General features: G+C 44.0%; 1 protein-coding gene across 5 annotated transcripts in view; it reads right to left on the bottom strand.

Annotated features, from left to right (window-relative positions):
* Positions 1-12,629, bottom strand: part of heatr5a (HEAT repeat containing 5a) — a 344,658-nt gene that overhangs the window by 271,376 nt on the left and 60,653 nt on the right. For all 5 annotated transcript variants that reach the window (XM_072488316.1, XM_072488279.1, XM_072488289.1 and 2 more), the window contains one exon: positions 225-382. In XM_072488316.1, the coding sequence (XP_072344417.1) occupies positions 225-382 (158 nt within the window). The remainder of the gene's footprint in view (positions 1-224; positions 383-12,629) is intronic.

The following is a 12,629-nucleotide window of genomic DNA, read 5'->3' on the forward strand; positions in this document are numbered from 1 at the left end:
TTGGTCACAAGCAAGCAACATAAAAGGAGAACAAATTCCAGGCTTGTGACAATCGTATCTCAAAAAGCAAATTCTCACTCAAATATTTTTAAATAGTCCAGAGATTTCTAAAGAACATTTATCAACCACATTTGATTCTTTGATAAATAAAAATAATGTTCAAGTGATAAAACCAAACTGCGCAAATGATTTCTCAAAGGCAACGCTCAAATGTAATTTCTAACCTGAGTTACTCCAATCCTAATATCCCGGTTGACAGAGCTGCCTCCTTTTAGCATCTCTCCACTGACACGCAAGAAACCACTGCCTCCTCGCAGAAAGCCAGAAGCCAGCAAATCCATTGCTTCTTCCAATGAGGTTTTACGAGCAACCTGCCTTGCACCTGGAGAAAAAAATGAATAATTGATGTTAATTTAAAAGCAATAAACTGGTATGCTAGTCCCACACAGCAGAGAGTTTTCCAATATATTGACTCATGAAATTGAATCTACGATATTAGAGAGACTCAATGCAGACTTCCAGTCCAAACATGTTGGTCAATACGGAGACATTAGAATTCAAATCCTGATTTCATGTGTTACTATCCGCACAGACGAATAACATTTAAAAAAACAAAGGAATCCCCACAAAGCCCATGGGAAGAAAACCAATGGATAAGATTTAACGTCTTAAAACTTGTACTGTAACAAACCAATTATCATCAACATCACAAGAAATAGGAGGATTGGGCCGTATGGCCAGTCGAGTCTGCTCTGCCATTCAATACAATCCTGGTTGAGATCAGACTTCAACGCCATTTTTCCACCTGTTCACTATACCTTCCGAGCCACCAAAATCTGTCCAACCCAGCCTCAAAATGTATCCAACAATGAAGCATCCACAATTCTCCAGGGTAGATTCACAACCATTTGAGTGAAGCAATTTCTCCTCATCCCAGCTCGGAACGATCAACCCCTTATTCTGAGATTGTGCCCATGTTTTAGAGTTCATAAGCAGTGGAAACAATCTCTTTGCATTTACCCGATCAAGTCACCTCAGAATTCAATGGAATAGCTTCTCATTCTTCTAAACTCCAAGGAATGGGAGCCAATCTACTTACCCTCTCAACATAGGACAAACCTCTCACCCAGGGACCATGTTCCTGAACGTTAGCTGTGCTGCCTCCAATGCAAGTAGATCCTTTCTAAAATGTGGAGACCTAAACTACACAGTATTCCAGATGTGGTCTCACTAAAACCCTGTACAACTGTAACAAGATCTCTTTATTCTTGAACTCCAATCCCATTGCAATGAAGACCAACATGCAATTTGCCTTCTTAATTGCTTGCTGCACCTGCATGCTAACTTCCTGTGTTCTTTGTATGAGCATACCCAAGTCCCTTTGAAGATAACAGTGCACGCTTCTCACCTTTAAAAAAATATTCTCCTTTTCTATTCTTACGACAAAGTGAATGACTTCACCTTCTATTCCATCTGCCATCTTGCTACCCATTCACTTAACCTGTCTGTATCTCTCTGCACCCTCCCTACAGCTTACCTTCCCACTCAGCTTTGCATCAATAAACTTTAATACATTACTCTATCTCTCAACCAAGTAATTAATCTAGATTGAAAATAGCTGACGCCCCAGCACTGATTCTTGCAACACTCCACTATTCACGGCCTATCAACTTGAACCATTTATGCCGACTCTCTGCTTTTTATCCATTAATCAATCCTTTTCCCATGCTAAAATACTAGCCTCAATGCCATGGGCCCTTATTTTGCCTATTAACCTTTTGTGTGGTACCTAATAAAATTACTTTTGGAAATCCAGGGATGCTACTGGTGCCCCTTTATCTACCACAACAGTTACATCCTCAAAAAAAAAAATTTTAAACAGGATTTCCCTCAAAGAAAACGATGTTGGCTTGCTTTAATCACATTATGCTTTTAAGTGTTGAGACTTCCTTAATAATAGATACCAGCATTTCCCTAACAACTGATGTTAAGTTAATTGGCCTGCAGTACACTGTTTTCTTTCTCGCTCCTTTTTTGAAAAGCATCCGACAATTTCTAATCTAATTCCATTGTGCATTCATAATGTTTTTAAGTGTCTCCTCACACGAAGCCTTGTAGCAGAACAGGGGCACTTTAAGAGAACGATTGCATGATGCCATTGGACCGGCCGTTTGCGCGGGAAAACGGGTAGGCTAACATTGCAGCCTGCAGTGTTAACATCTTCTAAATAAAGCTCCGAGTCTCCAAGGCCTGCAGACTCAATCTTGAATCCATAAAAACTGGCGACGAGGTAGGCATACAGTGTTTGTAGACACACAAAGAGATAATAAATAATTGAAATCATCGCTATATGAAAACTGGTGATGGGGAGCCAAATTGCAACTGAAAAATCACCGAAATAGCCGAAGGAAACTAGCTTGGAGAGAAGCCTCCATGTGTTCCGTCCAAAATAAATTCGGTAGCCGTGAGTAGCAAGTGCCCTGCAACAACAAATTTAGAGCTGGGGGTGTTGCAAAACACAAAGGGGAACAGGCTGAGCATGGATTGTGCCTTGTTGTGGGGAGAAAGGAAGCAAGGTAGCACTAAAAATTCATGGCACATTGTGCAAATGTAGATCCTTCCAGAGAAAAATGATGGGAGTTTTGGCAGCGTGGAGCCATTTGATGAGAATACAGAACAATGGAGTTCATATACAGAACGATTTGGCAATTTTGTTCAAGCTAACAAGACAGCAGCAGATATAAAAGTCCCAACATTCCTGAGCATAATGAGGGTGGGCACTATTCACCAAAACCTTTAGTCATCGCAGAAAGGTACAGGTTTCATAGGGGCAACCAAGAAGCTGAAAAAGATTGGCTGAACACTACGAACTCAGGGATATGTTAAATGATACCATCAGATAGATCAGTCTCTGGTTGAAGGAGCGAAACTATTCAAAAGTGATTGTTAACCAAAAGCAACCTGACCTCAAATAAAGCTTTGGAATTTGCTGTATCATGGAATTAAAAGCCAAAGAAACGTAACCGTTGAGTTCAAGCACAAGAATTTGCATGGTGTTGGTCAAAACACTAACACAAACACAAGGCACTTGCCTTGGGTGTGCAAAGCCCAGGCACTCAGCAGCAGATCGTTGGTGTATAGACATCATGCACAGAAATTGTGGCAGGAAGGGCTACATTGCACACGCATGTGAGAAAAAGAAACAAGCTGCAGGCAAAAGTTGCAGGATGCAACGGCGAATGAAACAAACGTCAATCGAATCAAGGAAAAAAAAGCGTCCACATGCCGCAAAAAGGACGGGAGTAGGAACTCGATTCACATTCCGAAGACGAGCTATCATTAAATGTACTCGCTATTGCTGGTGCAACAAACAGATATTGGGTCACTCCATTATTGGACGGTCAGCTGGTGAAGTTGGAGGTGGACACTGGAGCAGCTGTCTCGCTGGTGGCTGCAATGCCAAAAATATTACTCTGCAACCCTTGCAGTGTTAAAAACCTACACTGGAGAAGTGAGGGCCTGTATTGATGTAAAAGTGCAATTAAATAGACAGACGGCAGATTCTTTCTTTCACATATTAAGGGAAATTATCTGGCACTAATGGGAAGAACTCAGCTGGAAAAGGGCATGTTAAATTGAGCCGAGTTGAATATGACAGATACCGAATCAGACCTGCCCAAAATCTTGAAGAAACATGCCATTGGCTTCAACGTGAACGGGGAAGCATGAATTAATGGTTGCCAAGATGTTCACTGTATGTTTTCATAGAATTTACAGTGCAGGAGGCGGCCATTCGGCCCATCGAGTCTGCACCGGCCCCTGGAACGAGTACCCTACCCAAGCCCACACCTCCACCCCATCCCCATAACCCAGTAACCCCACCCAACACTAAGGGCAATTTTGGACACTAAGGGCAATTTATCATGGCCAATCCACCTAACCTGCACATCTTTGGACTGTGGGATGAAACCGGAGCACCCGGAGGAAACCCACGCATACACAGGGAGAACATGCAGACTCCACACAGACAGTGACCCAGCGGGGAATCGAACCTGGAACCCTGGAGGTGAGAAGCAACTGGGCTAACCACCATGCTACCCAAAGGTTAAGCTTTTTTAAAAATATATTTTTATTGGTACTTTCAATTTATACACAGTAACACTTTACGTTTAATATTTACAGCACATGTGGTTCTTATATACATTGTCAATCTTGGAGTTTCCTCCACCCCTTCCCTCCCCTAGCCACTCCTTGGTATCCCACTCTTTCATTCAGGGTATCAGTAAAGCGAAAGATCAAGGAAGAAAGTCAGGCAAAATTCTTAAAGGCTAGGTCAGTGCGGTACACAATCAGATCCACGGTTGAGGCAGAATTAGAATGGCTGGTTAGAATGGGAGTCCTTGAACCCACTGCTGGTTAGAACGGGAGTCCTTGAACCCACGGCTGGTTAGAACGGGAGTCCTTGAACCTGTTAACGTGAGTGATTGGGTTACGCAATTATACCAGTGATGAAAAAGAAAGTTGGATCTATAAGCATGTGGGGTGATTTTAAAGTCTCCAATAATCCTGTACTGTATGCAGAGCAGTACCCTCTATCTCGGATTGAAGACCTACTCGCTGGGTTGGCTGGAGGCCAACATTTCAGTAAAATCAATCTTAGTCAAGCATATCTTCAAATAGTTTTGGGAGCCATTTGGAGGAGAAGGAGCAGTCTCTGACAGGGAGAGAACCTGAGAACATCTAAGACACTCAGAAGGTAAGAAGGCAAGTAAGTGATTTTTACTCATTTTTACTTTTATACCTTTTTCAAATTGTGTGTGTAGGGGGGGAAACTGAAGTGACATCACGGAAACGCTGTGACCCGAGTGGCTGGTTGGGAATCTACACTAAATTTTAAAAATTAAGCATTGGTAACTAATTAAACATAATTACTTAATTATAATTTAGAGGGGTATCTAAGCCAGAGATCGGAGAGTACTATATTTAGCTTTCGCATTTATATTAGAAATCTAGTGCTAGGAAACAGATAGTTAACAGTAACTTTTTAAAAAAAATTTAAAATATATTTTTAAAAATGTTAAACTTTTAATTTTAATTAATTGACGCAATGTCAGTTAGAGGGGTGCAGTGCTCTGACTGTGAGATGTGGCAGGTCCGGGAGGCTTCCAGTGTCCCGGATGGCTTCATCTGCAGAAAGTGCACCCAACTGGAGCTCCTCACAGACTGCATGGTTCGGTTGGAGCAGCAATTGGATGCACTTAGGAGTACGCAGGTGGCGGAAAGCGTCATAGATCGCAGTTATATAAATGTGGTCACACCCAAGGTGCAGGCAGAGAAATGGGTGACCACCAGAAAGGGCAGGCAGTCAGTGCAGGAATCCCCTGTGGTTGTCCCCCTCTTGAACAGGTATACCCCTTTGGATACTGTTGGGGGGATAGCCTATCAGGGGAAAACAACAGCAGCAGCCAGAGCAGTGGCACCACGGCTGGCTCTGATGTTCAGAAGGGAGGGTCAAAGCGCAGAAGAGCAATAGTAATAGGGGACTCTTATAGTCAGGGGCACAGATAGGCGCTTCTGTGGACGTGAAAGAGACTCCAGGATGGTATGTTGCCTCCCTGGTGCCAGGGTCCAGGATGTCTCCGAACGGGTAGAGGGCATCCTGAAGGGGGAGGGTAAACAGGCAGAGGTTGTTGTACATATTGGCACTAACGACATAGGCAGGAAGGGGCATGAGGTCCTGCAGCAGGAGTTCAGGGAGCTAGGCAGAAAGTTAAAAGACAGGACCTCTAGGGTTGTAATCTCGGGATTACTCCTGTGCCACGTGTCAGTGAGGCTAGAAATAGGAAGATAGAGCGGCTAAACACGTGGCTAAACAGCTGGTGTAGGAGGGAGGGTTTCCGTTATCTGGACCACTGGGAGCTCTTCCGGGGCAGGTGTGACCTATATAAGGACGGGTTGCATCTAAACTGGAGAGGCATAAATATCCTGGCCGCGAGGTTTGCTAGTGTCACACGGGAGGGTTTAAACTAGTATGGCAGGGGGGTGGGCACGGGAGCAATAGGTCAGAAGGTGAGAGCATTGAGGGAGAACTAGGGAATAGGGACAGTGGGGCTCTGAGGCAGACCAGACAGGGAGAAGTTGCTGAACACAGCGGGTCTGGTGGCCTGAAGTGCATATGTTTTAATGCAAGAAGTATTACGGGTAACTTAGAGCTTGGATTAGTACTTGGAACTATGATGTTGTTGCCATTACAGAGACCTGGTTGAGGGAAGGGCAGGTTTGGCAGCTAAATGTTCCAGGATTTAGATGTTTCAGGCGGGATAGAGGACGATGTAAAAGGGGTGGCGGAGTTGTGCTACTGGTTAGGGAGAATATCACAGCTGTACTGCGGGAGGACACCTCAGAGGGCAGTGAGGCTATATGGGTAGAGATCGGGAATAAGAAGGGTGCAGTCACAATGTTGGGGGTTTACTACAGGCCTCCCAACAGCCAGCAGGAGATAGAGGAGCAGATAGGTAGACAGATTTTGGAAAAGAGTAAAAACAACAGGGTTGTGGTGATGGGAGACTTCAACTTCCCCAATATTGACTGGGACTCACTTAGTGCCAGGGGCTTAGACGGGGCGGAGATTGTAAGGAGCATCCAGGAGGGCTTCTTAAAACAATATGTAGACAGTCCAACTAGGGAAGGGGCGGTACTGGACCTGGTATTGGGGAATGAGCCCGGCCAGGTGGTAGATGTTTCAGTAGGGGAGCATTTCGGGAACAGTGACCACAATTCAGTAAGTTTTAAAGTGCTGGTGGACAAGGATAAGAGTGGTCCTAGGATGAATGTGCTAAATTGCAGGAAGGCTAATTATAACAATATTAGGCGGGAACTGAAGAACATAGATTGGGGGCGGATGTTTGAGGGCAAATCAACATCTGACATGTGGGAGGCTTTCAAGTGTCAGTTGAAAGGAATTCAGGACAGGCATGTTCCTATGAGGAAGAAGGATAAATACGGCAATTTACGGGAACCTTGGATAACGAGAGATATTGTAGGCCTCGTCAAAAAGAAAAAGGAGGCATTTGTCAGGGCTAAAAGACTGGGAACAGACGAAGCCTGTGTGGAATATAAGGAAAGTAGGAAGGAACTTAAGCAAGGAGTCAAGAGGGCTAGAAGGGGTCACGAAAAGTCATTGGCAAATAGGGTTAAGGAAAATCCCAAGGCTTTTTACACGTACATAAAAAGCAAGAGGGTAGCCAGGGAAAGGGTTGGCCCACTGAAGTATAGGCAAGGGAATCTATGTGTGGAGCCAGAAGAAATGGGCGAGGTACTAAATGAATACTTTGCATCAGAATTCACCAAAGAGAAGAAATTGGTAGATGTTGAGTCTGGAGAAGGGTGTGTAGATAGCCTGGGTCACATTGAGATCCAAAAAGACGAGGTGTTGGGTGTTTTAAAAAATATTAAGGTAGATAAGTCCCCAGGGCCTGATGGGATCTACCCCAGAATACTGAAGGAGGCTGGAGAGGAAATTGCTGAGGCCTTGACAGAAATCTTTGGATCCTCACTGTCTTCAGGTGATGTCCCGGAGGACTGGAGAATAGCCAATGTTGTTCCTCTGTTTAAGAAGGGTAGCAAGGATAATCCAGGGAACTACAGGCCGGTGAGCCTTACTTCAGTGGTAAGGAAATTACTGGAGAGAATTCTTCGAGACAGGATCTACTCCCATTTGGAAGCAAACGGACGTATTAGTGAGAGGCAGCATGGTTTTGTGAAGGGGAGGTCGTGTCTCACTAACTTGATAGAGTTTTTAAAGGAGGTCACTAAGATGATTGATGCAGGTAGGGCAGTGGATGTTGTCTATATGGACTTTAGTAAGGCCTTTGACAAGGTCCCTCATGGTAGACTAGTACAAAAGGTGAAGTCACACGGGATTAGGGGTGAGCTGGCAAGGTGGATACAGAACTGGCTAGGTCATAGAAGGCAGAGAGTAGCAATGGAAGGATGCTTTTCTAATTGGCGGGCTGTGACTAGTGGTGTTCCGCAGGGATCAGTGCTGGAACCTTTACTGTTTGTAGTATATATAAATGATTTGGAGGAAAATGTAACTGGTCTGATTAGTAAGTTTGCAGACGACACAAAGGTTGGTGGAATTGCGGATAGCAATGAGGACTGTCAGAGGATACAGCAGGATTTAGATTGTTTGGAGACTTGGGCGGAGAGATGGCAGATGGAGTTTAATCCGGACAAATGTGAGGTAATGCATTTTGGAAGGTCTAATGCAGGTAGGGAATATACAGTGAATGGTAGAACCCTCAAGAGTATTGAAAGTCAAAGAGATCTAGGAGTACAGGTCCACAGGTCACTGAAAGGGGCAACACAGATGGAGAAGGTAGTCAAGAAGGCATACGGCATGCTTGTCTTCATTGGCCGGGGCATTGAGTATAAGAATTGGCAAGTCATGTTGCAGCTGTATAGAACATTAGTTAGGCCACACTTGGAGTATAGTGTTCAATTCTGGTCGCCACACTACCAGAAGGATGTGGAGGCTTTAGAGAGGGTGCAGAAGAGATTTACCAGAATGTTGCCTGGTATGGAGGGCATTAGCTATGAGGAATGGTTGAATAAACTCGGTTTGTTCTCACTGGAACGAAGGAGGTTGAGGGGCGACCTGATAGAGGGCTACAAAATTATGAGGGGCATAGACAGAGTGGATAGTCAGAGGCTTTTCCCCAGGGTAGAGGGGTCAAATACTAGGGGGCATAGGTTTAAGGTGAGAGGGGCAAAGTTTAGAGTAGATGTACGAGGCAAGTTTTTTACGCAGAGGGTAGTGGGTGCCTGGAACTTGCTACCGGAGGAGGTGGTGGAAGCAGGGACGAGTGACATTTAAGGGGCATCTTGACAAATACATGAATAGGATGGGAATAGAGGGATACGGACCCAGGAAGTGTAGAAGATTGTAGTTTAGTCGGGCAGCATGGTCGGCACGGGCTTGGAGGCCCGAAGGGCCTGTTCCTGCGCTGTACATTTATTTGTTCTTTGTTGACAGTAATTGATGATTGTAACACACAAAGGGTTAGAAAAGATGACCATTTAGCATCATATTGCACCAGCATTGTTCCAACGAGCTATGAACCAAATCTTAAGTGGATCACACAGAGTTCAATGTTACCTAGATGACATCTTGGTTACTGGGAAGAATGAGGAAGAACATCTCCACAACCTGGATGCCACACTTTCAGAGATTAGAAGATTATGGATTAAGAGTTTGAAAAGACAAATGTCAATTTTTCCAATCTTCAATTGAATATCTGAGTCTTCTCATTAACGTCAATGGACTGCACAAGTCTCCTTCGAAAGTCAAACCCATTAACAAGGCACCTGCACCTCAAAATGTCAACCAACATCGACCTTTCTTAGATTTACTAAATTATTACAGAAATGTTCTCCCTAATCTGGCAACTATCTACTGTGTCAAAATAAAAAGTTGAAATGGGGAGGAGAATCAATGTGAGAGAACAATGGTGTAAGCCAAAGAAGCACTACTCAAGTTATAATTCCTGATGCATATTGCTCAAAATTTACCCCTGCAACTGGCATGTGGCACATCACGTTATGAGGTTTCGGCGGTGGTTTCCCACAATGCTCACAGGTGAAGAGAAGCCAATAGCCTTTGTATCAAGGACATTGAATAAAGCCAAAAGCAATTATGTGCAGATAAAGTCCTCGAAATCAGTTTTGGAATCAAGCATTTATTCCAATTCCGGTATGGGTAGAAATTCGATTTATTGACAGACCATTGCCCACTATCAACGATTTTCGGACCTCGTTCCAGGATTCCATCACTGGCATGAGTAGAACATAGAGACTGAAGTAAGCCATTCAGCCCCTCCAGCCTGTTCTGCCATTCAATGAAACTGGCCTCTCGGAGGCCCAACTCCCTATACTTGCCTTTGGCCCATATCCCTTAATACCTTTGTATTTTGGCCCTAATTTTTAAGAATCTCCAACCAGTGAAAATAATTTATCTTCATCTATCCGGTCTTTCCCGGTTAATATCTTGAAGACTTTGATCAGATCATATAATCTCTCCTCATAACTTAACCCCTAAAGTCCAGGTATAATTCTTGTAGATCTATGTTGTACTCCCTCCCAGGCCAAAATACCCTTCCTAAGGTGTGATGCCCAGATCTTCTCACAGTACCCCAAGTGGGGTCTAAACAGGGTTTTACAAAGCATAATGTCTGCGTTCTTTTACTCCAGTCATCTAGATATCATGGCCAGCATTCCATTAGCCTTCTTGATTACTTTGTCACGCAAGGGAGATATTCGGAAATTGGGTCCAGAAATGAGACCCCAATGTAACGGGGGGGGGGGGGGGGGGGAAGAGAAGAGAGAGAGAAGGAGGAGACAGGATGGGACAACCTGCGAGCACCGAGTCAGAGGTATACACCGGGCCAAGTTACATTGCTCCAGTCAGACTTAAACTAATTAGTGAGAATACACAGGATGCCTCAGATCCATTGTTCTTCGGGACCATCCTGTCTGACCAGCTATTAGTCCATTACAGGGACTGATAGCCTCTTTGTCCGTCAATGGGAGGTTAGTTGCATATCAACAGTATGGCTCTATTCTTTTCTACAAATGGGAGTGGGCAATCAGCCAAGATAACACTAATAAGTTCACGTCTGGAAAACCCCAGAGAACCTTTGTTTGAGGGACTGGGCCTTGAGAGCGAGGGTGATGAAAATCAACTGAGGATGCCATGAAAGTGGTCACCGAGCCAGGCTTTGGAAAAAGGGTTCAGAACGAATGTCTCCACCAGAAGAAAAATTGCTTCATAAATGCAAGTGTTGCCTTTGTCTACCTAGGAAAGTGGCATGAGTGCTGTATGTTCTGTTCGAGTTGTTTAATGGAAACTAGTGTGGTACGGTTAAGAAGCTACATGTAATCTGCTATGTTAGAGTTGAAGTTTAAAAGTTTTATAAATTGTTTTTTTTTTTTAAATAAATGTTGTTGGTAAAATATCCATTTCTTTTTTTTTTTTAAACATTTGGTACCCAATTCATTTTTTCCAATTAAGGGGCAATTTAACGTGGCCAATTCACCTACCCTACACATCTTTGGGTTGTGGGGGCGAAACCCATGTAAACATGGGGAGAACGTGCAAACTCCACAAGGACAGTGACCCAGAGCCGGGATCGAACCTGGAACCTCAGCGTCGTGAGGCAGCAGCACTAACCACTGCGCCATCATGCTGCCCTCAATCCCCATTTCTTATATTATCACCACGGAACAAACCCTAGGCAGCTCGCCTCTCATACCTATGTAACTGGTTTTGTTAAAGTTGAAGCTTTTTGTTTGCGATTAGAAGATGTCACTTTCAATCTTTTGAAGCCACACCTGGAATAGTATGTGCAGTTTTTTTTCCCCTCATCTGAGGCAGTATGTTCTTGCTCTAGAGGGATTGCAACGAACGTTTACCAGACTGATTCCTGGGATGGCAGGACTGACCTACGAGGAGAGATTAAATCAGTTATGATGTATTTGTTGGAGTTCAGGAGAATGAGGGGGGGGGGATCTCATAGAAAACTATAAAATTCTAACAGGACTAGGCAGGGTAGATGAAATAAGGATGTTCCCGGAGGTGGGTGTGTCCAGAACCAGGGGCCACAGTCTGAAGACGCGGGGTAGACCATTTAGGACCGATATGAGGAGAAATCTCTTCACCTATAGAGTGGTCAGCCTGTAGAATTTGTTGCTACAGGAATTAGTTGAGGTCAAAACATTGCATGTTTTCAGAAGCAGGTAGATGTAGCACTTGAGGCGAAGGGGATAAAAGGATATGGGGGGAAAAGCAGGCTATTGAGTTGGATGATCAGCCATGGTCATAATGAATGGCGGAGCCGGCTCGAAAGGCCGAATGGCCTCCTCCTGCTCCTATTTTTTTTGTCTATGTTTCTATGAACCCTCTTATCGCTTGGATCACAGTAGTCCTGAACACACAGAGTCACCATAGACTTCCTTATTCAACCCTTTAAATAGTCTTGTGGGTTCTGGCAACAGTGGCATAGCAGCAATGGGTCTTGGCCAATCCACAACTCTTCACCCTATCTGTCTTCAGTGTTCTGTTGTTTCCAATTGTATAATACATACAGCAACAGTTTCTGCTCTACTCTCAGAGCCCCCTTCAACACTCCAGAATCTGTTTGAAAGCTGCCAAACAAAAAACTGGCACCAATCGAAGAGAACAGTGCTAATTTTCTCCCATCCGGATTCTGTGTGTTGCCAAACAGAAAACATTGGACTGAAATGCAACACCCACTGAAATTAGCTTTCTATTTACCTGTTGCTTCTCAGCAGTTCATCTCCATGGCAACACCTGGTTGCATGGACATTTTTTGGAACCTAATCATAGACCATAGAACAGTGTCAGATTCAGCAAACCAATTAACCCTCTTTCAAAAATTATCCAGCCAACTTTGCTCTTATAGAGACAAAACATAAAAAGTAAATACATGCTTCCAAAAGCACATGGGCCATCACACATCTAACCCCAAAAATAAATTGAAAGTTTGATTAATTGAGTGCCAAACTCAAGCCTAGAAATTGCTTGAATCCCAGCATTCACTGTGAAGTAG

This window comes from Scyliorhinus torazame, chromosome 2, assembly GCF_047496885.1.
Source record: "Scyliorhinus torazame isolate Kashiwa2021f chromosome 2, sScyTor2.1, whole genome shotgun sequence".
NCBI classification, from domain to species: domain Eukaryota; kingdom Metazoa; phylum Chordata; class Chondrichthyes; order Carcharhiniformes; family Scyliorhinidae; genus Scyliorhinus; species Scyliorhinus torazame.